Below are 23,225 nucleotides of genomic sequence, written 5' to 3' on the forward strand. Positions count from 1 at the left end.
GATATGAAAATTCAAGCACAACATCAGAATGTGTAAATAGAAAGAAGGTGGGGGGAAGAAAACATAAAATATACAGTGTATAAAGCACTGAAGGATAAAAAGTGGTGAGTGTCCCCATTAGAAATCTGGAAATAAAGCAAATTAGGATTACCCTTTGAAAGTAAAACCACAAAATTCACACTTAAAAGACCACAGCAGCTAGTCATTTGAAATAAACAACATGGCCTCCAGCCAGGAGGGTTTAACTCATCTTGAGACAAACAGGAGTCTGGTTTGTGGAAATGGCTGCACCAAGGAATTACAGTCTGATGCTGTCGAAGATCTGCACCATATGACTAACTAGCGTGTTTGCATTCAAGAGGACCTGACTTGGGTGCCTGGGTGGCTCAGTTGGTTGAGCGACTGCCTTCGGCTCAGGTCATGATCCTGGAGTCCCGGGATCGAGTCCCATATCGGGCTCCCTGCTCGGCGGGGAGTCTGCTTCTCCCTCTGCCCCTCCCCCCTCTCATGTGCTCTCTCTCTCTCTCACTCTCTCAAATAAATGAATAAATAGGGCGCCTGGGTGGCTCAGTCGGTTAAGCGACTGCCTTCAGCTCAGGTCATGATCCTGGAGTCCCGGGATCGAGTCCCGCATCCGGCTCCCTGCTCGGCGGGGAGTCTGCTTCTCCCTCTGACCCTCCTCCCTCTCATGCTCTCTCTCTCTCTCACTCTCTCAAATAAATGAATAAATAGGGCGCCTGGGTGGCTCAGTCGGTTGAGCGACTGCCTTCGGCTCGGGTCATGATCCTGGAGTCCCGGGATCGAGTCCCACGTCGGGCTCCCTGCTCGGCAGGGAGCCTGCTTCTCCCTCTGACCCTCCTCCCTCTCGTGCTCTCTCTCATTCTCTCTCTCTTGCAAAAAAAAAAAAAAAAAAAAAAAAAAAGAGGACCTGACTTTTGGTTAGGGCTCTCACAGCCAGGCTGCGTGTGTTCAGCTTGCAGCTCTACCTCTTACTGGCTGTGTCTCTGGACAAGGTGTGGAAATTTACTGTGCTTCAACCTCCTCTTTGGTAAATGGGGATAATTGTAGCACCAGGGTTACTGGACTGTGTGAGGACCAGATGAGTGTATCAGTGGCTGCCACACACTTTATTACTATTATCATTCTATCTTAGCACACAATTTTGGATTAGAATGTGGCATTCCGTGTCCATCTCCCCACTGGAAGAATGTGCTGCTTAATAATAGTAGGTGACGGGGCCACCAGTTTTATTGCTCACCATTCCAGGCGTTTTATCTAGGTCTTTTTGATGAGCATCAGCTTCTCTGAGACCAATCACTTCCAGACCCTGACAAGACCAAGCTGAGTGTCTGAACCTGCACGAATCGCCAAGATCGTGCCATGCTGGGAGGCCTTTCCGGAATTGGCCAACCGTCCACATTTCAATATGTATTAATGCTCCTATGGGATCCTAATGGGGTACTGCTGTCAGTGTTAAGTGATGAGCGGGAAATACATAACTCGCACATATACAGCTATAGGTAGTTTAGAATATGGTGAGTCAGGAAAACAATGACAAGAAAGGTGACTGCTTTTCGTAAATTTGTGTATGAGCCATGTATTTAGGTTGGATATAACTCATAGCTTGTAGACTGGAAACAATATTAGACACTGGGAAAGTTTACTAAGATATGCTATGGAGTTTCTTTCTCTTAAAAGATAAAAGAGAAGATTTACACTAAAAGCACATTTATCCTTATTAAATTCTAGGGGTGAAGGAATGGGTTTAACATAGGATATCAATACCTGAAAAAATATTTTTTTTTATCTAAAAAAAAATTTTAAACTTAGTTACCTCTAGTTAGTCTAAAGCTATTATTTTAAATTAGAACAGCATTGCCTTTCTTATCTTGATTTTTCCAAAGACTTATCATTTAAGAAATGTAATAAAAAAAGACATATATACTGACTTTTCAAATGGGAACAAGCGAATTTAAAAGAAATGAACTATCTAGTTAAAAGCTAGATGTTTTATCTCTTAGGTGATATGCTCTGATAAATATTTGTTAAGTATTCTAGCCATACAGGAAAGAGAGCCCATTACCTTAAAACCAACCAAAGAAAATCTCCCTATACTTAGGAAGTATTACCATAATTAGGTTCCTTCAGTTTGAAATATTAAGTGAGACCAACAAGGCAGGATAAAAATGCCAACAGCGAGAAGTAGAAGAAAAGACGTAATTCCTACAGGATAATGGTGACATCAGGCTGGGCACATGGGTGGTCTTCAATAATTTCTGGCTGAGTAAATTATATCAACACAACCTGCTAAAAATTGTTACAGGCACATAATCAACTAAAAGCTTGTCAGAAGTCCAACCAAAATACTATTATTTTTATCACCCTAAATTATGAGTAATTATCAGTTTTTAGAGTGGAAAATTACAAAAAAAAAATTGAAGTTGAAATTCTGAGATAAGGACAACATACAATATGAGATTATCTGGAAATCATATATTTAAATTATGACACTGATTTCTTTATTCTAAATAGTTTCTTGAAAATTTTACTCTAAGGTTAAAATTATCTTAAGATTTTCAATTAATTCTTTTCACCTACACATTTTCCCTAGCTATCTGTGCTAATCATCTCCGCTTTATGTCCATTTGGGTAATTATTTTTTTAAAAGTAAACTCTACACCGATACATGGGGCTTAAACTCATGACCCTGAGATCAAGACTCCCATGCACCACCAACTGAGCCAGCCAGGCAACCCCCATTTGGATAATTTTTACACATGAAATTCCAAAAGCAAATTTTCCTTTTATTAGCTTTCAACTTAGAATACGCAACTAGTTGAGTGTCTTTTTTTTTTTTGGTTTTTTTTTTTTTTTAAAGATTTTGTTTATTTATTTGAGAGAGAGAGAATGAGATAGAGAGAGCATGAGAGGGGGGAGGGTCAGAGGGAAAAGCAGACTCCCCGCCGAGCAGGGAGCCAGATGTGGGACTCGATCCTGGGACTCCAGGATCATGACCTGAGCCGAAGGCAGTCACCCAACCAACTGAGCCACCCAGGCGCCCTCTTTTTTTTTTTTAATTGGTGTCCTACTGTTTAATCTGGGTCTTCCTTTCTTTTCTCTCCTTTTTCCTAGCTCTAATGACTAGTGACTGGTTAAGTTGATTTGAACTTGATATTTAAAAAAAATAAACACAAATATATTTATATAGCCTCAACTTCATTCAATCTTTTAACCAGTGAGTCAAAAGACTTTATTAATATGTACACTAACCCTCCTCCCCATCAAAACTAAAGATTTATATTGTAACAGCCCCCTAATTCCTTGAGAAGAGAGAAAAAAGACCAAACATGCAAGTAAGCATCTTCCTTGTATAAGGTATATGCTCAATTGCTGCTGACTGGAAAAGAACTTAATTGTGTCACAGATTTTTCTTCAAATTACAGGAATACAATTTTTTTTTTAAGCACATTATTCAGCTGCTATTTAAGTAGTTTTATAAACAGATTTCCTCTCACTAGTTCTTAATATAGTTGATTATTAAAATGATTTAGATGTTCAAGCAGAGAAAAAGAAATCACAGATCAATTTTAATAGTACATATTTATATTATCAAGGACTCTGAGTACTGAAGTTTCAAAAGAAAGAAAGTAGAATTCATCAAGAAATAGACATACTTAGAAATGATCTTAATGAGTTGTTTTCTGGAGACATTTATCATAAAACCATCAGAATTAATCAGCAAATGCTGAAGAAACGAAACTCATCAAAATTTTTTATTTCTATTTATTACACTCCAAAAACATACAACATAATATAAAAACACAGTAAAAATTAACTTCATGAATATAAATTCTCTTCGAGGATTTAGGCCTTAAAACACTGTCTTGTGTAGGTTTAAGATAACAATTAAAAATGTACTTACCGGAAATTAAAGGTAATTCTGTAAGAAGAAAGAATATTCAGTTTGAATGTTAGGATTCTGTATTCACCTCAGTACACTGATAGGTGAAAATGAATAAAGAGGAAATGTGGAATAAAAATGCAGGTGGTATCTCAAATTAACTAAAGGTGTATTAATTTAATACAGAATATGAATTACTCCTTGCTTTCGGAGGAAGAAATGATTTCATATCATGACTTATAAAATGGTATGTACTATGATAACGATACATACTTGCAGGGCATGGATTAAAATGTAAGTGGCAATCACCATTATTTTCCCTACAAGCCTTTACCTTTTCACAGGTTCTGTCTGTACTAGGGCAGCATCTAACATGGCTTTCATCCACAACTCCATTTCCTTTCCTGTATCAGTGCAGAAATAATAGGTCCGCATGTTTGGATGGGCTGCCTGATTGAAAATGACAGGATCATCGTAAATAGATACACGGGATCTGTAAGAGAAAAAGAAAGACAGTTAAGTGGTTCCCTACATAGATCATTACTATCAACTTTCAAAGAAAGCAGACTTGGCTTATACACAGTTACAGAAATGAGTGACTTAAAATATAATTCAATCTTGAAAAAATATAAATATTAGTATGTCCTCCCAACATTGCCATTTTTCCTTCGAAAATCAAAACAAGGAAAAAAGGTGTATGGGAAGGAAAGGAGGTAAGAAATGAAGTCCCTTGTCATGCCTCCTTGCCATGCCTGTTCCATGTACACACCCTTAGCGATTTCCATTTATTACAATTCACACCTCTTGATTCAAGAATGTTCCATAAAAATAGAACTATCAAACAATCCAGCAAATCCCCTTCTTATTCAAAGAAGAAAACACCAATTCAAAGAGAAATACACATTGGTGGCTCAGTTGGTTAAGCATCTGACTCTTGGTTTTGGCTTGGGTGGTGATCTTGGGGTCATTGGATAGAGCCTGGCATCAAGCACCATGTTGGATGTAAAGCCTGCTTGGGATTCTCTCTCTCCCCCTCTCCGTTTGGCCCTCCCCCTGCTTGTGTGAGTGCTCTCTCTCTCTCTCTCTCATAGATAAATAAACTCTTTAAAGACAAAACAAAAAACAAAGAGATATATGCACCCCCCACTGCAGCATTATTTACAATAGCCAAGATATGGAAGCAACCTAAGTGTCCGCTGATAGATGAATGGATAAAGCAGATGTGGCAGACAAACACAGACACACACACTGGAATACTACTTAGCCATAAAAAAGAAATGGAATCTTGCAATGACATGGATAGACCTGGAGGGTATTATGCCAAGTATTGTAAGTCTGACAGAAAAAGGCAAATATTGTCTGATTGTACTAATACGTGGAACCTAAAAAACAAATGAACAAACAAAACAAAACAGAAACAGACTCAAAGATATAGGGAACAAACTTTTGGTTACCAGATGCAGGAGGGATTGGAGGGCAGGAGAAAAAAAGGTGAAGAGGATTAAGAGGTACAAACTTCCAGTTATAACATAACTAAGTCACAGGGATATAAATATACAGCATAGGGATACAGTCAATAATACTGTAATAACTCTGTATGGTGACAGGTGGTAAGTAGACTTACTGTGAGGATTACTTCATAATATATAAAGATATCAAATCATTATGATGTACACCTGAGACTAATTGTATGTCAATTATACTTCAATAAAAAAGAATGTTCTAGAGCAACCAGCAATAAATTAATAGAAATGTACATGTCATAGTATTTCCCCTTTGTGTTAGCAATTTCTTTTGTCTTCAAAAGGTGCTGCTGTGAAAGCATTTTGTTTAATCCTCATAGACATCTACACACAAACATAAAAGATTTATAAATGATCCAAAATGGTATCTCCCTTTAGATTTTCATCTCAAGTGTCAGAGTTAAATAAAATGTAAATGTTTTGGGTTTGAGGAAGACCTATGTAAGTGGTAAGTGGGTTTTTATCTTTATAGTGGTTCAATCTGCCTCTGTTCCTGAGAAATGGAAGAAAAATGAAATAAAGGCATTGATGAGGGACTGCTATCCCAGGTGTGAGCACTGAGAGCTCAGCTTAGCACGTGGGCTGACGAGGCAAAGAAGGACAGCAGTAGTAGCTGTATCAAAGTAGAAAAAAGGCCAAGGTAGAGAATTCTGTGGAGGAAACATTCTTAATTTCCATGTAAAAATGCCTGTGACAGTTTCCTATCATACACGGAAAGACAAAGAAAAACAAACAAAGGCTATTTTAGCATACAATGAGGTAAAGGAGAGTATGAAGTACAGAGTTAGTCTGCTAAATATAAAAACTGGAGAGGAATAAATCTGGAGCCACACGCTTTACTCCAAAACCTTGACTATCTGCTTTGTTTACAGTGTCAAATTAGCTTTTTCTAAAAATTTCTTTCAGAAAGAATCAAGACAGAAATAAATTCAACGAACACAGCGATCCAAACAACGACATAAGCAACAAATCTCACTTGACCTTGTTAGAGATATAGTTTTATACCTAAAACTATCATGGGAACAATTTAATAGAAACAGCTCAAGTGCTACGTGTTGTTAAAATGATTAAAGCCACGGCAAAGCATCCCTGGACTGCCTGAATCGGGTTTTAGAGAAATGAATGAAAGACCACTGTCCACATTTGTGATCAAGGGAAGGAACGTGGGTCTAGTGCTAAGAAGCTCGAGGTACAGCCGTGATTCCCACACCCATGCTTGCCAGCTGTCAAGCAGAAATATTTACTAGATGATGATGGAGTCTGCTATCTAGCTTTAAGTTCCACAATCGTCCATGAAGTTTCTACTCACCATTGTGATAAGCAGTAGCCTCAATGTCAAAAGTGGCTCATAAATTTGGAGGAAACAACATTGCAAAAGAGAGAATTTGAGAGAGAAATTACTATCCTTGTTAACAAGTAAAGTAAAATTAATACCAAACCAAATAATTACAGAGAAAATATACTTAACATGCATGGTCACTGTTATTGTGACTTCAACATTCTAATATTTAAGAGTCTAAGAACCCAGCAAAATATCCTACAAAGAGTACATTCAATGAACTTTTGCCAAATTGATGAGCAAACACAAAAATTAAATTCAAGATCAAATAACGGTATCATACAGTCTTACACGTGGAAGTAACTTTTATCAAATTATTATTTTAAGTTACCAGTATTAAATTTTGTTACAGCATCATCAATACTTAATTCTGTTTCTCTGGCTCACACTGTTAACACAATTTATTGAAATTCCATGCCTTTCCCTTCTTACCCACAGTGTCTGCTCAGACATCACCTTCTCCCTGAGGCCATCCATCACCACCACCCCCACTCTAACTTTCCTGCTTTTTTTCTTCCACAGCTAATAATGCAACACGTTAATTAGCAAAAGTTGTAAATCAGCTGCAGTCCTGAGTATTCTTTAAAAAAGTGGATGGGCAGTAAAAATGGAATCAATTTTATAGGGGTGTAAACATTTTCACTGTTAAATTACAGCATGTGTTACCCTTCCTTTTCCCCTTTCCCTTCAAATGAAATTTTTACATCAAACCCTTCAGAGTTCTTAATTTAAAACTGACTTAAAAAAATAGGTGACCTCTAAAATTTATTTCAGCCATAGTCATGAAGCAAAGAATGCAGTATGGCTTTTGAAAACAACCAAGTTATCATTAAAGTGGCCTTTAACTTGAGGTATTTCACAAACCAGCATATCAGAAGTGGGTGGGTATTGTTAGTCAGAGGACCGGGGCTCAGGTCTGCTTGGATTTAATACTTTTTAACGTCTCAACATCAATATTATCTCAAAAGTACCTGATGTTCATTATGTACTTAGACCCAAGAACATCTCTGCAAATACTCTCTAAGATCATAAATGTACATACGTTAAAAACCACAGTTGTTGTCTCTACAGTACTCTTCCCCCCAATTTATTATGAAAAAATTCAAACATACAGTAACCTTTAAAGAACAGTACAGTGATTGCCAGGACACCTACAGCTATAGTTACCAATTATTAGCATTTTCACATATTTGCTTTATCTAAAACCATTCTGAAGTAGACATAAAGACACCTGGCCCTTAGATATTTGAGAACATGCTTCCTAATTAAAAGGGTCATTCTCCTACTCAACCTTAAGACTATTAACTAATATATTTTAAATATAAAAATGACCATCACTAAAATATCTTTTTGTAATAATCTATGGGCCAATATCCATCTCTTAAATCAGTGCAAGATTCAAATACAAAATTAAAAAAGTACGGCTATTTCCTTACCTTAAAAGCATATTTGCGATTAATGTGATCCTCAGAGGTAAGCATAGCTATTTGAAAACTAGGTAATAGTATGCTTCCCAGGATACCCTCTTCTTTCTCATCTAAGAGATAATTGAACATCTGATTAGCATTTTAAGTGTTCTCATGAAGCAGAATAAATTTTCTCAAAATTTATTTTGATCAAATCAAAAGGTTCTTATATATAAATGAACTGGACTCACGTGTCGTTTAGATAATTCTTTATAAGGTTTTAAAGGAAATATTAAATAGCACAAGTATATATACTTCTTCACTTTCATAAGCTTCCCCATCCTAAGCAAATCAGAAATGGTTCTCACACATCAGAAAAATGTCAATTAGGCATAAAAACAGCATACATTCGTTTGACATATATATCACATTCTACAAACCTCTTCACATGTGATTCACTGAAAATATATTAGCATATAAGTAACAACACAGAAACCTTACAAAGTCAATCTACCCACATTTCTGGTAGGATTTAAATGCCCAACCATTTCAAGCCAAGACAAACATGCGGCTCACTTGCTCACACCCTCCAGTCTGGCTCAAATGTCTCATTATAAAGCCTTCCTGGACCCCACTATTTTTAACTGCTTCCCATCCCAACCCATCCAGAGCCCTCTCTTCTCTTTCTGGAACTTTACTGCCCCTACCCCCTCAATACCTTAGACACACTATATGCTTTATTATTTGTTTATCAACTCTCTCTCCCCACTAGAATGTCAACTGAATGAAGACATTTAGAACGACAGTAGATGTGCATTTGAATAAATAAACATTTTAAACTATGCTGTAAGAATTATATGATTTTTAAAACACATAGCTGTGGTTAGCTTTTTACCAGTCATTCTGATACACAACAAAGTTATGGGAATAAATTACAGGCCTACAAGGCAAAGCACATAAAACACACCCAGGAAAATGATAAAACATTAATCTTGGCACAGTATAGATTCACATTATTAACTTGCTGCTTGGGGGCAGAGATGTTTATGAAACTCGAAATACATAGTTCATTGTTAGAAACCCGTAAGACAACTTAATAAAGCTGTACATTAGGCTGATGAACTCAGCAATGAGAAAAACCATAAATGAGAAATAATTCTTTTCATTATGCTTGCTGTGTTTTTTTTATTATCATAAACTGAACAAGGAATTTTATTTATTTTCCCCTCATTTCTAATATATATGGTAAAACTTCCAAAAGAAAGTTGCATTCAACAAGGTTACTTCTGTAGCTTTTCTCATAAGGCTACAAAATTCTGCTCTTACTATACTAATAAATGAAAGAATGAACACAAGTGCAGATTTCGTCTAAAAGGTAAAAAAAAAAAAAGAGGTAGAAAGCAGTCATCAATTATAGAGAATACGACAATTTAAAAGAATGAGTCACACTGTATTTTAAATCCAATTTTGTTTGTATAGAGCATATAATCAGAAACGGTTCTGGGGCGCCTGGGTGGCTCAGTTGGTTAAGCCACTGCCTTCGGCTCAGGTCATGATCCTGGAGTCCCGGGATCGAGTTCCGCATCGGGCTCCCTGCTCGGCGGGGGGGTCTGCTTCTCCCTCTGACCCTCCCCCCTCTCATGCTCTCTCTCAAATAAATAAATAAAATCTTAAAAAAAAAAAAAGAAACGGTTCATGAAGTCATCTTTATTAAAAGATCATTTTATCAAATAATACATTCTTTTATGTTGCATTATTGGAAACGGTGACTCTTCCTGAAGTTATTTCAGAATATGCACAGGCTGATTTCACTGGATCATCATGAATGGTTTCCCAGATGGACACTAAGCAGCTGTGAGATCTTGGCAAGTTATTGATGCTGGGTATCTGTTTCATCAACTATAAAACTGAGGAAAACAGGACTTACTGCAAAGGATTGTTGTGAGGGTTAAATGAGCTACCAGACACGAAGAACTCAATAATGCACTCAGCCCATTTGAAGTGTTCAATGAATACAGCCCTTATTATATAAAACTAAGGGCACTGCATATATAAAAATCTTCATCTTTTGTCAAATGACTATCCTAAGAGTTCTTCACTAGATTCTTCAAATGTTCCTAATCATGACATTCTTCTGTTTAGTTCTGTCGAGCCTGACCTAAGTAACTGTCTTTTACCTAAAGGGCTTCATACACTGGCAAGCAAAGAGTGGGTACTGATTATCTGTAGAATGAACAAACTCTCCAGCGGGGGGTGAGCTGGACCTTTTGTTAGACTGGATGACAGCCCAACTCCCTCTGTCCCAACATACTTTCTTCCCTTTCCTGCAGGTATAATGGTCCCCTGAACACTCCCCAATAAGCCTCTTGCACATTAATCTCCATCACAGAGCTCGTGTCCTGGGGAACATAACCTGGGGCAAGAACCTAAGAATCTCAACATTGATTAGATTCAAGTTAACATTTTAGACTCCCCACTTCTACTTCAGCTTTAAAGATGTTTGGGTAAAAGACAAAAAACACATATAATTACAGATGGATATATAACTTACAGACTGGAATATTATTACTAATTATCATTACCTAGAATATTTCAATACTTTGTTAATTGGTCTCCTGGCTTGTAGTTCAAGTGCTAGGGTGATTTTTCTAAAATGTGCATTTGATCCTATTATTATCCTTGCATTTAAGATAGAGTTAAAACTCATTAGGATGGTAAACAAATTACTTTTGTGCCTCGATCTACTTTTTAGCCTTTATTCCTGTGTCTGCAGGCATAATCTTCATTCCAGCAACATAAGCCCCATGTGCAATTTTACAAATATGCCATCCTCACTCATGCTTTGAACATGCTAAGTCCACTGTCTAGATCATCCTTCTTTCCTAATTCTTTCCTTGTACATCTGGTTAACACTCATTCAACATAACTGAATACTATGACAGTCTTTCTTAGACTCCTTTAGCTAATCTGTGAGTTCCATGAAGAGAGGAGTTTATATTGTTCACTTCTGTATCTTACTAGCTAATAATATATCTAGTGTACCAAAAGTGCTCACTGCTACCTACCACCTTACTCCGAGCCATTATCATTTCTACCTAATAACCCCTAACTAGTCTCTGCTTCCTTCCTTCCTCCTTATAATCCATTTTCTAAGAGCAGCTTATGTAAATCAAAGCATCTCATTCGTATACTGAAAAACATCCAATTGTTTCCTACGGTATTTACAGTAGAATCGAAATTCTAGTAGAGTCTGACATTGGTGCAATCTTCATTCCTCCCACCTGCCTCCCTATTGCTAGTCCTCCAGCTGGGTACAACGGTTTCCTTCTGCTCCTTCAATGTTCCACTTTCCTAACGTCAGAGCCTTTGCACTATTGCTCCCCCTGCCTGAATACTATACTTACTCTGGCTCTTCTTCATCATTTAGACCTTGCTACCTAAAACATCTGCTCAGAGAACTGATCCAAAGAAATCTTTCCTCCATGCGTGTCTTTCATACGATGACCTTATTTTCCTAAAAGCACTTACCATCATATTTTTTATTTATTTGAATTTATTTACTGTCTCCCTGATTCCTCTAGAATGAAGCTTCATGAGAGCTTTCTTTCACTGTTTTGACTGCACCTGGAATGAAGCGGGTCCTGCTCAATAAATATTTGTTGAATGAATTAAGTCCCATAATAAGTTTTGTCAGTAGACAGACCGCAAAATAGAGCAATCTAAGTGTTCTGTCATAATATGCCCGCGACTTTGCAAAGAACAGTGGAAACTTGAGCTTCCATCTGGTATTGGCTGCTAATCTATTATAAAAAAAGCAAATCACTTATTTTGTCTTACTTTCCATATCTGTGAAATGTGGACTGATTTGTCAAAAAATTCTGACAGTGCACTGTGTATGTCAGTATACTAGACACTTGGAAAGATACAGAAGAAATGAATGGAGCTGCTGTATTCAGCCCGTTAAGAGAAGAGACCTGTAGAAGGAAAAAAACCTGTGGTTAAGAGAAGTGCGTGTGCATAAATCCTGGCTCTGACACTTGCTAGTTGTGAGACCTCAGGCAAGCAATATGACCTCACTGTCCTTTAGGGTCCTCTTGTGTGAACAGGCAAAGTAAGATTTCCTACCTTGTTAAATGGCTGTAAGGAAGAGATGAAACAGATCATCTATGTTACATGCTCAGCATGTAGTAAATGCTCAAAAAAATGCAAGGTATTATAATCATCTCACTAAAATCTGGTAGTTTTTATTTCAAATATGACAGTTCCTGTTGATAAAATAGTGAAAGTGTATAATATCATCTACTCATTTCCAACCATCTAAAGTGCAAAAGTGAGTTAAATGATATTTCTTTCCTTTTTATATTTTCTTCTTTTTTACATTGCTTCTGTCTGGCAAACCATACTAAAATTAATAAATATATTAAGTATAAAATGCATACGGTTAATAATAATATGGAATCTCATATTCAACATGGCTTCTGAACTCAACATTTACATTTTTAAAATTAGGTTAAAAGTTTTTCTATTTTAATAATAGTGGTAAGCAGTACCTTTCCATGAGCAACGATAGCAAGTTATAAGGAATTCAGTGTTCTTTTTGTTGTAAATTAACATTAAGGAATTTTATATGAGAATAGTAATAAATACTTTTTTGTTCTCATTTAAAGCTCTAAGTAGACTATAAATAAACTGCAAAAGAGAGAAGTACAAACTAAGATCCAAAAGTATCTAACAGCTTAGAAATAATGCCTGAGTTATATATAACTCCTGACTTCTGGAAGAGTGGGAAAACCTTTAAGGAAAATTGTAGAATATGGTTGGCACTTAAACTAAAGATAATACCACACCTGCTGCCTGACCAACACCTCTATGACAAAATGAAATTTTATAGGTTTGGTTAATTCCAACTCAGCAGTGCTTCTCAACCATAGTTTGCAGTGGGGGAAAAATAGATGAATACAATTCTAGTAATTTCTAATTTGAAGGTTAATATACATTATATTGCTCTGATAGATGACCACAGAATTTCATCACACTTTTTTGGTATAATCACAAATTTTAAAGTTGTTAATCAGTTCTAAAATCCTGTTATAGTTTGTGAAATACTTATCTAGAAAAGTTATAAATTATTAAACATGCTTTGACAATCTAATCCTTTGGTGACTGTTTCCAACTGGACTTTAAAAGTAGGAAAGAAAGAGCTACTGCCCAGATTAATGATTTTAATCACAGCCGAAGCAGACTTTTCTCTGTTAGGTACCAACCGTGTAGCATCTAACAGATCCATACAGCACAGAGCAGAGACTTCGCTGGACTTTCCTTTAAAAATTGTATTAATCAATAACTTACTAACAAGAAAACATATTTAAAAAAGGAGTTTATGATATCCACATAGGAGAAATGAAGACCGTTACCCCATACCTAAGATAATACCTTTATTTCCTCTACATCAACATTAACAGCCTGGTATATATCCCTTACACCATTTTCTCCATGTTTCAGGGAGGTTGTCATTGTTTTAAAAAAGGGGGGGCAGGGAGGGTGGAGATCATAATAAGTACATTTCTTTGTACTTTAAAAAAAAATTTGCCAATATATCAGAGTAATCTCTGATACTCTCAAGACATTTGCTGGGGAGTACTGTGTGTTCAATGAATCAACAGCTGGATCTAACAAAGCTGACACATAAAAAGAATCTCAACAAACTAATGACTTTTATCTAGTAGGCACTGAATTCAAGGATAACATTACAGAGTGAAGATTCATATGCTATTTACATAAAACAAATAAGATTAACACAAACTACAGAAATCAGACCCAAACTCAAGACTAAGCCGCTTGAAGCCCTATACTGCCTTCAGTCCTACCCTCAATTACTCAGTATTATATATGGATGAAGAAAAGGTTTTCTGGATACTGTTTGTTGATAATAAAATAGCCGAAGAACTGTAAGGATTTTTTCTTTAAAAAAGCATCCACTATTTAACACGTTCTGTTGCAATTATGAAATAATACACTACGACAGTTTACGGTAAGCTCACCTCTGTAATAAAAGAGGCAGAGGTCGGAAAGCACGAACCAGCGTTTCTTCCACAGCTTCATGCCGGTACTGTCCTAAATTAAACCAGCATATTAAAGGGTTTTTTTCATTTCAGAAAATTCAAATTCATTTCTGATGCATTTATTTAAACTAAGTTTTTAAGACAAGATGTATTTGATATAGGCTGGACAGAAACCTAACTAAAAAGCCAAAATATGGAGGAACTTTTTCTAGAGACTTGGATCACGTGAACACGAAGATATTCCCAAGTATACAGGTCTCTGAAGAGTAATACTCTCACGTGAAAAACACTTTTGAAGCAATCTGATTCGGCTTCCTATTTGTAAGCAATTTGAAATTCACTTTTCTGAACACACATGTCTGCTAACATGAGGATAATGTAACTATGCAGCATTGTGTGTATTCTGGTAAGCCACATTTAATAAATATGTTAATCTTCAACAATAAGAAAAATATGTGATTTGAAATTATCCCAAAGGTAATGTGATTTAAAATGACTGTGAATAAAGGAAACTTAGCATACAAATACACTTCACAAACATTTTTCCTTCTTACATGTACAGTTTGGGTTTTGCTCATCCTGCAAGAGAGTGCCTCTTTGGCAGCTTCTTCTAAGTAATTCAGTTAATAAAAATACCAAGCTCAAACAAAATTACAATTTTAATAAAAATTACCTTCCCCCATGCAATAAGGCAAAACTGCAAGAGAAAATGAAACACACACACACACACACAAAGGCAAAAAAGAGGCCAGTTTGGATATGCGTTAATATTTCTTATTTATTTCTAGTTGTAACCACCTAACAATGACTTTAGAACTTAAATTATATAGGTAAAAATCTCAAAACAAAAGATCTGTCCTTAAAATTGACAGTTACACCAAAGGACCAAAAAAAAAAAAATCTTTTTAATGGTTATATGGTATTTTCAGTTTCCTAATAATATTCTTTAATACAAATAATTAAAAAGTTTAGACTTTTAAGTGACTCTGCAAACAAACTCTCTGTAAGTCACACACCTATTATAAAATAAACACTCATGGTAGAGAAACTGGTTGGTAACACTTTTCCAATACAAATTAATCAAGGGATCAAGAAACGAGAACAAAAATCATTTTAAAGAAGTCCCATATCCTCTATTAGGCTCAATACTATGCTAAGCTATCTGAACATAATTTGGACTTATTAGAAAGACTAGTTAAAAAAAAAAATCTTTCGGGCGCCTGGGTGGCTCAGATGGTTAAGCGTCTGCCTTTGTCTCAGGTCATGATCCCAGGGTCCTGGGATAGAGTCCCGCATCGGGCTTCCCGCTCCTTGGGAGCCTGCTTCTCCCTCTGTTTCTCTCTGTCTCTCATGAATAAATAAATAAAATCTTTAAAAAAAAAAAAAAATCTTTCAGGGGCACTTGGGTGGCTCAGTCTTCAACTCAGTCTTCGGCTCAGGTCATGATTCCAGGGGTCCTGGAATTGAGCCCTGTATCACAGGCTCCCTGCTCAGTGGGGAGTCTGCTTTTCCCTCTCCTAGCTGTCCGCCCCCCACCTGTGCTCTCTCCTGCACGCTCTCTCTCAAATAAATAAATCTTTAAAAAAATCTTTCAGCTTGGATAAGTTTAAATGTCAGATAGTTAAAATATACATGATTTTAAAATAAAAATTAAAAATTGATATTCAAGTTATATACTCAATCAACTCAGTGGACACTGGCAAAACTAATTTGCTTGAATGACTGGGAATTCTCTGGATTTTAAGAGGGCCTTCTCTTGGTATATGTTTAGTTGTCACCCCAACTTTCATGAAACAATGTCTAATGAATGTTTCATAACAATTTCACTATGAATTTTAATGACTATAATTATTAGGTAATCTGAAAACAATTAGCAATATTTGACCGAATAACTAGCACCATCAATGACCTAATATTTAACTTGCTTTGTATCATCTATGTACATATAGAATCAGAGATAAAGCAAAGATAAAGGTCTTGAATGCCTAGTACATCATCTCAGTTATCTGGTGGTCACTTGGAAACCCGGCTGCAAACCAGAAAGTAAAAAAGAAAATAGCCTCCAAGCAGTCCAAACAGATGTCGGAAAGTCCAGTGTACATGCATCCTTACTAATTCTCAAAGTAATGGCAAGGCTCCAAAAAACCTTAGTTACCAGGTTTTCCAAACAACAGAAAAATATATACCCCCAACTTATTAGGGTGTCTGAGACTGAACCATGCTAAGAGAGTAGTCTTGAGAGCCTAAAAGAAAAAATTTGAGAAAAATCTGAAAAATCTCAATTATGATCAGATTTCTCTGTAAATTAAAGCAAAGAAGTATATAATTGTACATTTAATGATTTTTATATGAATAGAAAAATGAACAATACCTCTGTATGTTTTCTACCCCCATTTAAAAAATGTTTCTGCCTGGATAATTTTAGCATATTATTGCTAACATTTTCATGCAGCATATGTTTAATTTCAAATCCAGAAATACCTAAAACAAACACACACAATCTCTGTTCTAAGTAACCATTACCTTTTCTTTCTTTTCTGTTCCCCTAACAGTCTTTGGTGGTAATAAAAAGAATCTGATGACTACTCTACAGTTCTTTCTCCATTTTATGTAATTGTCTTAGGTGCATTCAGTTGAAAAGGTCTCTTTTGATTCCATCTTTCTTTCACATCAAATAGAAAATAAGCAGAAAATACCTGTTTATAAAGCCAACCTCGTCTGACCACAGGTGCATTAGGATTCCTTTTAATTGAATTCGATCTCTTTCCAAAATTGTGAACTTTTTTTGAAGCCCGTGAAGTCTAAATAGAAAAAAGCAAAACAGAAAATGTGTTATTAGTGCGTAGGTACTTATATTTCATCTTCATAGTTTTATCTCTTCAGATTTCTCTGAAACTTGTAGGACTTAATTTTTTCAGGTGAATTATAATAATTCTGCATTTGAGGACTTACTTATTTCAAGTGTAAGAATTCACAAAGAATTTTTCCCTCAGGATATTACAAAGAATCACAAGTTTTACAATCTGTCCTTTAAAATTGGGACATACAATTTTTTTTTTTTAAGAGAGGGAGAGAGAGCAGAGTGCACATGCACACACCCGAGTTAGGGTGGGGGGAGTGGGGTGGGGTGGAGGGGCAGAGGGAGAAGAGAAAGAGTCTCAAGCACACTCCATGCCCAGCGTGGAGCCCAGCCCGTGGCTCCATCCCTTCACCCTGAGATCATGACCTGAGCTGACACCAAGAGCCTCCTGGTTAGGGTAACTGACTTTTGTCTTCAGCTGAGGTCATGATCTCAGGGTCCTGGGATCAAGCCCTGCATTGGGTTCCCTGCTCAATGGGGAGTCTGCCTGAAGATTCTCGCTCCCTCCCTCTGCCCCCCACGCCCACCCGTTCTCTCTCCCTCTCTCTCTCAGAATAAATAAATAAATCTTAAAAAATATATAAAAAGGCACAATGTATGGCAGTATTTTGTCCTACCTGCTATATAAATTGAATAAACCTTGGGTAAAAATGAACAAATCTTTAAGAATTAATGAAATGTAGAATTTTTTTGCTTGCTATCTGCATTTAATAGTGTTGTTTCAATTATAGAAAGTGAATAGTGTCAAGTCAGGTGTCAAGAGAAATACTCAGATATAAAATATAAAACATGTCACATCAAGTCAACACAAGACTGGAAGGATCTGCTTAATGTCATATAGTGTTTTCTCCTTTATGGGCAACTCTGAACTTAAACGATATGAGACAGATGGTGTTTACTGTATTCTTCAAAGTGTACACAAGGATATACAATCTTCTGAAATACTGCTATGTTTAGCATGAAGATTTATTTTGGCAGTAATGGTAGTGGTAACCAACAAAAACAAAGAAGCTGAATTTGAGTTCTCTATAAAAGTTATTATCAAATTATTTCTAATTTTTCAATTTATCTAGAATCTAGCATATTCCACTAGAATTTGGTTTTTTGAAGCTTATATTAGTACATAATAGAATATTAAGACTCAATATCAACCACATTTTCCCCAAAGCATGTTTTGTTGATTAATTTTAACTTACTCTTGAACAGATAAATACTTAAACACAGTATAGAACTCTAATGGTATACCAGGACCCGTCTACTTCTCACCCCTGGGCTCCAGCACCCAAACAACCTTGTGAGGCAACCAACATCAACTGTGTGTATGTGTGCATCTCTTCATTTAAAATAACTGTTTTCATAGGTATGGAATATCTTTTCTTTGTCAAATGACTACGTATGTTCCACTATTTCTTGGAGCTTATTACATAAAGAAAATGACTATTTACCCACAGTGTTGTCAATGTACTGTGCAAGAAAACTTTTTAACCTTTGAAAATCAGGTATGTGAAAAATGGTATCCTTTTTTGATTTTAATTAGCATTTTTCATATTATGAGTATGAACATCATTTTCATATATTTAACAGTAAAATTCTGTTTTCTGGGAAGTGATTTTACATAATTTTCCCATTTAAAAACTAGGTTGTAAGCCTTTTCCTTATTGATTCATAGAACTTCTTTAATTATAAAGGTATTATTCTTTAATTGTTACATGAATTGCAGATATTATGCATGCATGATAATTATGTATCCTTCAATCTCTCATTATTTTTATTTGTGGGTTTTATGTCATACTTAGAAATCCCATCTGCATTCTGAGTTTGTTTGATTTTTAAAAATCTTCCATTGTTTTTTGTAGTGTTTTTATAGTTTTGTTTTTAACATTTCAGCATCTGATCCATCTGGAAAATTTTTAGTGTAAAGTTTGAGGCACAGATCCAACTTTCTTTCCAGATAAATGATTTGTTGGCTGGCCTTCAACTTACCTATCATTTCTCTTGATTTTGATGAAAATACATTAATGAAGCACTATAATGCTCAGTTATTCTACTAGCATTTTATGTTATATAAGAATTTGAAATTACTTACATTATTTGGAAATTTACATTAACTTGTAATACTCTACAAAACTTCATTTTAAGAACATTAAAACAAAAAATGTTAAAACAGGCATTTAAAATCACTGTCTATTATCCATTTCTTTACAATAACCATAATTTAATATTATAATTGTTCTACTGTATTATTTATTTATTTTAGAGGGAGACCGCACGAGTAGGAGGGGCAGAGAGAGAGAGAGAGAGAGAGGGAGAATCTCAAGCAGACTCCACACTGAGCATGGAGCCTGATGCAGGGCTCAATTCCAGGACCCTGAGATCATGACCTGAGCTGAAACCAATAGTCAGATGCTTAACTGACTGTACCACCCAAACACCCCTATATTATTTTTTAATGAATAAAGATTGTTCTTGTATTATCCCTTGATTCTCTTGCTATCCATTAATTTAAGAACTGAGAAGCAACTTTAAGGCAATTATTTATTCAGATTTAGTAGCATATTTTCCAAGGGTTTGTTAGAATTTTCATATTAAAATTCTGAATTTAAAATATTAACACTGTGGTTTAAAGTATTACAAGCAGTAAGTATAAATTTTTATAGACACAAAATGTAGGCTCATAGATTAAACAATTAACATTTTTCTTTCTAATTATAAAGGAAAACCACCCACCTCTATTCCCATTTGACTATGGCACTTTCTGTATCATGGATTCTAAATACATCAGAGTCATCAAGCAGACTAGCATAGGGTTTCCCTTTGGCAGTAAGGGATTTTATATTTATTTTTAAGAAGTTTGTCTGCTCGGGGCGGCTGGGTGGCTCAGTTGTTAAGCGTCTGCCTTTAGCTCAGGTCATAATCCCAGGGTGCTGGGATCGAGCCCCGCATCGGGCTCCCTGCTAGGCAGGAAGCCTGCTTCTCCCTCTCCCACTCCCCCTGCTTGTGTTCCTGCTCTCACTATCTCTCTGTCAAATAAATAAATAAAATCTTAAAAAAAAAAAAAAGTTTGTATGCTCAGGGGCACCTGGGTGGTACAGTTGGTTAAATGTGTGACTCTTGGTTCCAGCTTAGATGATGATCTCATGGTCATCCGGCTCTGTGCTTTGCAGAGTCTGCTGGAGATTCTCTCTCCTTCTGCCCCTACCCACCCCTCCCTCTCTAAAATAAATAAATAAATCTTAAAAAAAAAAAGTTTGTCTGCTCAACCTAGGCATATGTAACAGTCAGAAAAAGGGATTTCTATGCCATTATATTAACCTTCATCTTTAAAACTTCAGTTAATTCAATAAACTGCCATTTTTTTCACACAAACATCCATTATATTTGTAAAATTATTCAAAATCTGAACTCTACAATATTTTTTAAAAAGTCATTAAATTATTAAAACATAATCTTATTAGTTTATATTCCACACCATTGCTTAAGTCATTTACCTCAAATGTAATTAGGTTCATATAAGAGTAAAAATGATTATTCTATAATTTTAAGTCCTTTAAGAGTAACAGTAATAGATGCTATCAATTATACCAGTTATCAAAAATTAATAGTTAAGTAGAATAACTTACTCTGCCTACAGGACTCATTGGATGCACCGCATAATCTGAAGTCATGTTATAGTTAGAAGCTTCATTTATCATGCTTATAGGTCGTTCCTTCTTCTCTTCAGATGTCATGGTTGCAACGGTCCTGAAAATATGTCAGAATGCTAAAACTTGCTGTATATGTTAACTGCTTTACAATGAAGCTTCCGTAGAGTTAACAATGCTGGTGTCCCACTTTTTCAAAATATTTGGATACTAGTTAGAGCTTAATAAGCTCTAGAGTCAGAGCTTAATATTTATAACTACTTTAAATAAAATTAACAGTTCTCCTAAGCACAACATAGGTTAAAATCATGTTTATTTTAATAAGTATTATTACAGATATTCTACTTGGTCATCTAACTGGAAAATTAAAGCTTCAGTTATAAGATTAGCTATTCTAATATTGAAAACAATAATGACACCAAGAACTATTTTTTTGGTGAACAGATTTACAGCATATATAGTATTTAAAGTATTTTCATACATATTTCATTTGATGCTTAAAACAATCCTAAGAAATAGTTACCACTATCTCTGATTTAAGGATGAGAAAAACTGGGCTCAAATTAGTTTAATAATTTGACCAAGTTTATAGTTTTTCTGATCTTAAATTTCGGACTCTTGGGCTTACTATCTGTGCTTGAACTATCGTAAAAACAGCTTCTGAGATTACATTCTTCAAGAAAGAAAGTAAATAGATGGCTTTCTGTTACACTTGACTGCAAATATCCAGATAACTGTTAAACCGTACTGTATTGAAAATATGGATAAGAGCAATCTTAATACTAATGACATTTAAAATGAAGGCATTCCATGAAATTTTTTACTTACTGTTCATTCACTACAAAAATACAATTGTCCTGTGATGGCTGTCCTGTGACTGGATGTTTACAGGTCACTTTCCTTTCATTATGGCTAAAAGAGAAAAAGAGAAAATGTATGTATGTACCTCTATTATCACAAATGTTTCTCTAATATTCTGGTAGCAAAACAGTGATTTCTTTATTGTAACATTAGTGTAAAAAAGGGATGAAGTTCATACCTCCCAGGTATGCAATATCCAAATACACCCTTTCTACTACCTACCATATATATATGTGTGTGAATGCTACTACAGTTTTACCATATAGTTAAATGCACCTCCTACCCCCCACGCCTGACCTCAAGTCTTTCTTCTCACATTTTATAAATAAAGGTAAGCTGATTTGGCTCCATGGTCACTGCATTTTACATTTGAGAGGTGGGCCATCAAGAATGAGTATCTACCTACCTCCATTATTTTGTATCCTAATTTAGGCACATTATAGAGGACTAATGCCAAATTCACATACAGAAAAAAAATGAACAGTGCTACTATGTCGGTACTAATAAAAACAGTACCACAGGAAGAGCAATATTTTATGGTGTTTTGTTTTATTAAAGAATCTTTATATAAATAATGTAATGGGATTGAATTTTACAATACTTCAGGAAAGTATGTTATAGAAAATGAAATCTGAAGGAGAAAACAAAAATCTTAAATGTACAAACAACAGAAAGAAAGAAAAATCTACTTGTTATCTTTGCTGAAAAAAAAATTTGCTCTGAATTAAGGATGGCTATTTCTTGGAGAAATACTATCCTCTTTAGGTGGGTGATAAGATTAGGTCTCCTGTTGTCTTCTTGAAATGAGAGGGGAAAAAAAATTCCCAAACTAATTATCTAAACCAGAAATACCAGATGCCAAAAAAATATGTAATATACATTGATAAATTAAATAACAAATATCATCCTTTGTAAATTAATTTTTTTCCCACTGGGTCACATACAATAAGGCAATCTGTAAGGAAGATGTATTGGTGTGCCCGACCTTAGAAAATTTACTTTCATTACAGAGAAAAATTTCAAGATGTTGTAACTGAATATTGCTTTGTTAATCTTCAGAGATTATTATATGTGCTCTGTATTTCAGGAAGTCTATAACCGTAAGACACCAACTTTCTGACAGACTTTAGATATTTAAATTCCTTTTCTATATCCTAACTTTCATTAATATTACTTTTATTGGTAACATAGTACTTGAAAGTTTATCCATGAAATAAAACTAAAATCACAAAAAAGAAAAGGTACAGATACAATTTAAAAGATATTACATATTGACTACTGTTAGAGTAGAATGACTGATGGAATATAATGTGTTTCTATTATTCCTTTAGATAATTGGTCGTTATAACAAGTATACAGGACTACTAAATTATCAGCTATTTTTCCTTTTTTAAAAAAAATCTAAATTCAATCAATTAACATATAATGTATTATTTGTTTCAGGGGTACAGGTCTGTGATTCATCAGTCTTATATAATATCCAGTGCTTATTACAACACATACCCTCCCCAATGTCCACCGCCCAGTTACCCCATCAGCCCACCCCCTTCCCCTCCAGCAACTCTCAGTTTATTTCCTAAGATTAAGAGTCTTTTTTTTTTTTTTAAAGATTTTATTTATTTATTCATGAGA

General features: G+C 35.3%; 1 protein-coding gene across 11 annotated transcripts in view; it reads right to left on the bottom strand.

The window, feature by feature from the left end:
• Positions 1-23,225, bottom strand: part of PLEKHA5 (pleckstrin homology domain containing A5) — a 244,116-nt gene that overhangs the window by 81,335 nt on the left and 139,556 nt on the right. For 9 of the 11 annotated variants that reach the window (XR_010411600.1, XM_045873790.3, XM_045873786.3 and 6 more), the window contains 6 exons: positions 21,561-21,644; positions 20,712-20,832; positions 16,928-17,032; positions 14,211-14,283; positions 8,200-8,300; positions 4,236-4,351 (listed from right to left, as the gene is read on the bottom strand). Coding sequence is in view for 9 of the 11 variants with exons in the window: in XM_045873790.3 (XP_045729746.1) it covers positions 4,236-4,351; positions 8,200-8,300; positions 14,211-14,283; positions 16,928-17,032; positions 20,712-20,832; positions 21,561-21,644 (600 nt within the window). In the remaining 2 variants the exon portion in view is untranslated. Of the gene's footprint in view, positions 1-4,235; positions 4,352-8,199; positions 8,301-8,416; positions 10,077-14,210; positions 14,284-16,927; positions 17,033-20,711; positions 20,833-21,560; positions 21,645-23,225 lie in introns of those variants that run through there. The other 2 variants (XM_045873788.3, XM_064591523.1) reach the window with 2 other exon arrangements.

This window comes from Mirounga angustirostris, unplaced genomic scaffold, assembly GCF_029215605.1.
Source record: "Mirounga angustirostris isolate CCGP_5_RB_7025 unplaced genomic scaffold, mMirAng1.0.hap1 SCAF_5, whole genome shotgun sequence".
NCBI classification, from domain to species: Eukaryota; Metazoa; Chordata; class Mammalia; order Carnivora; family Phocidae; genus Mirounga; species Mirounga angustirostris.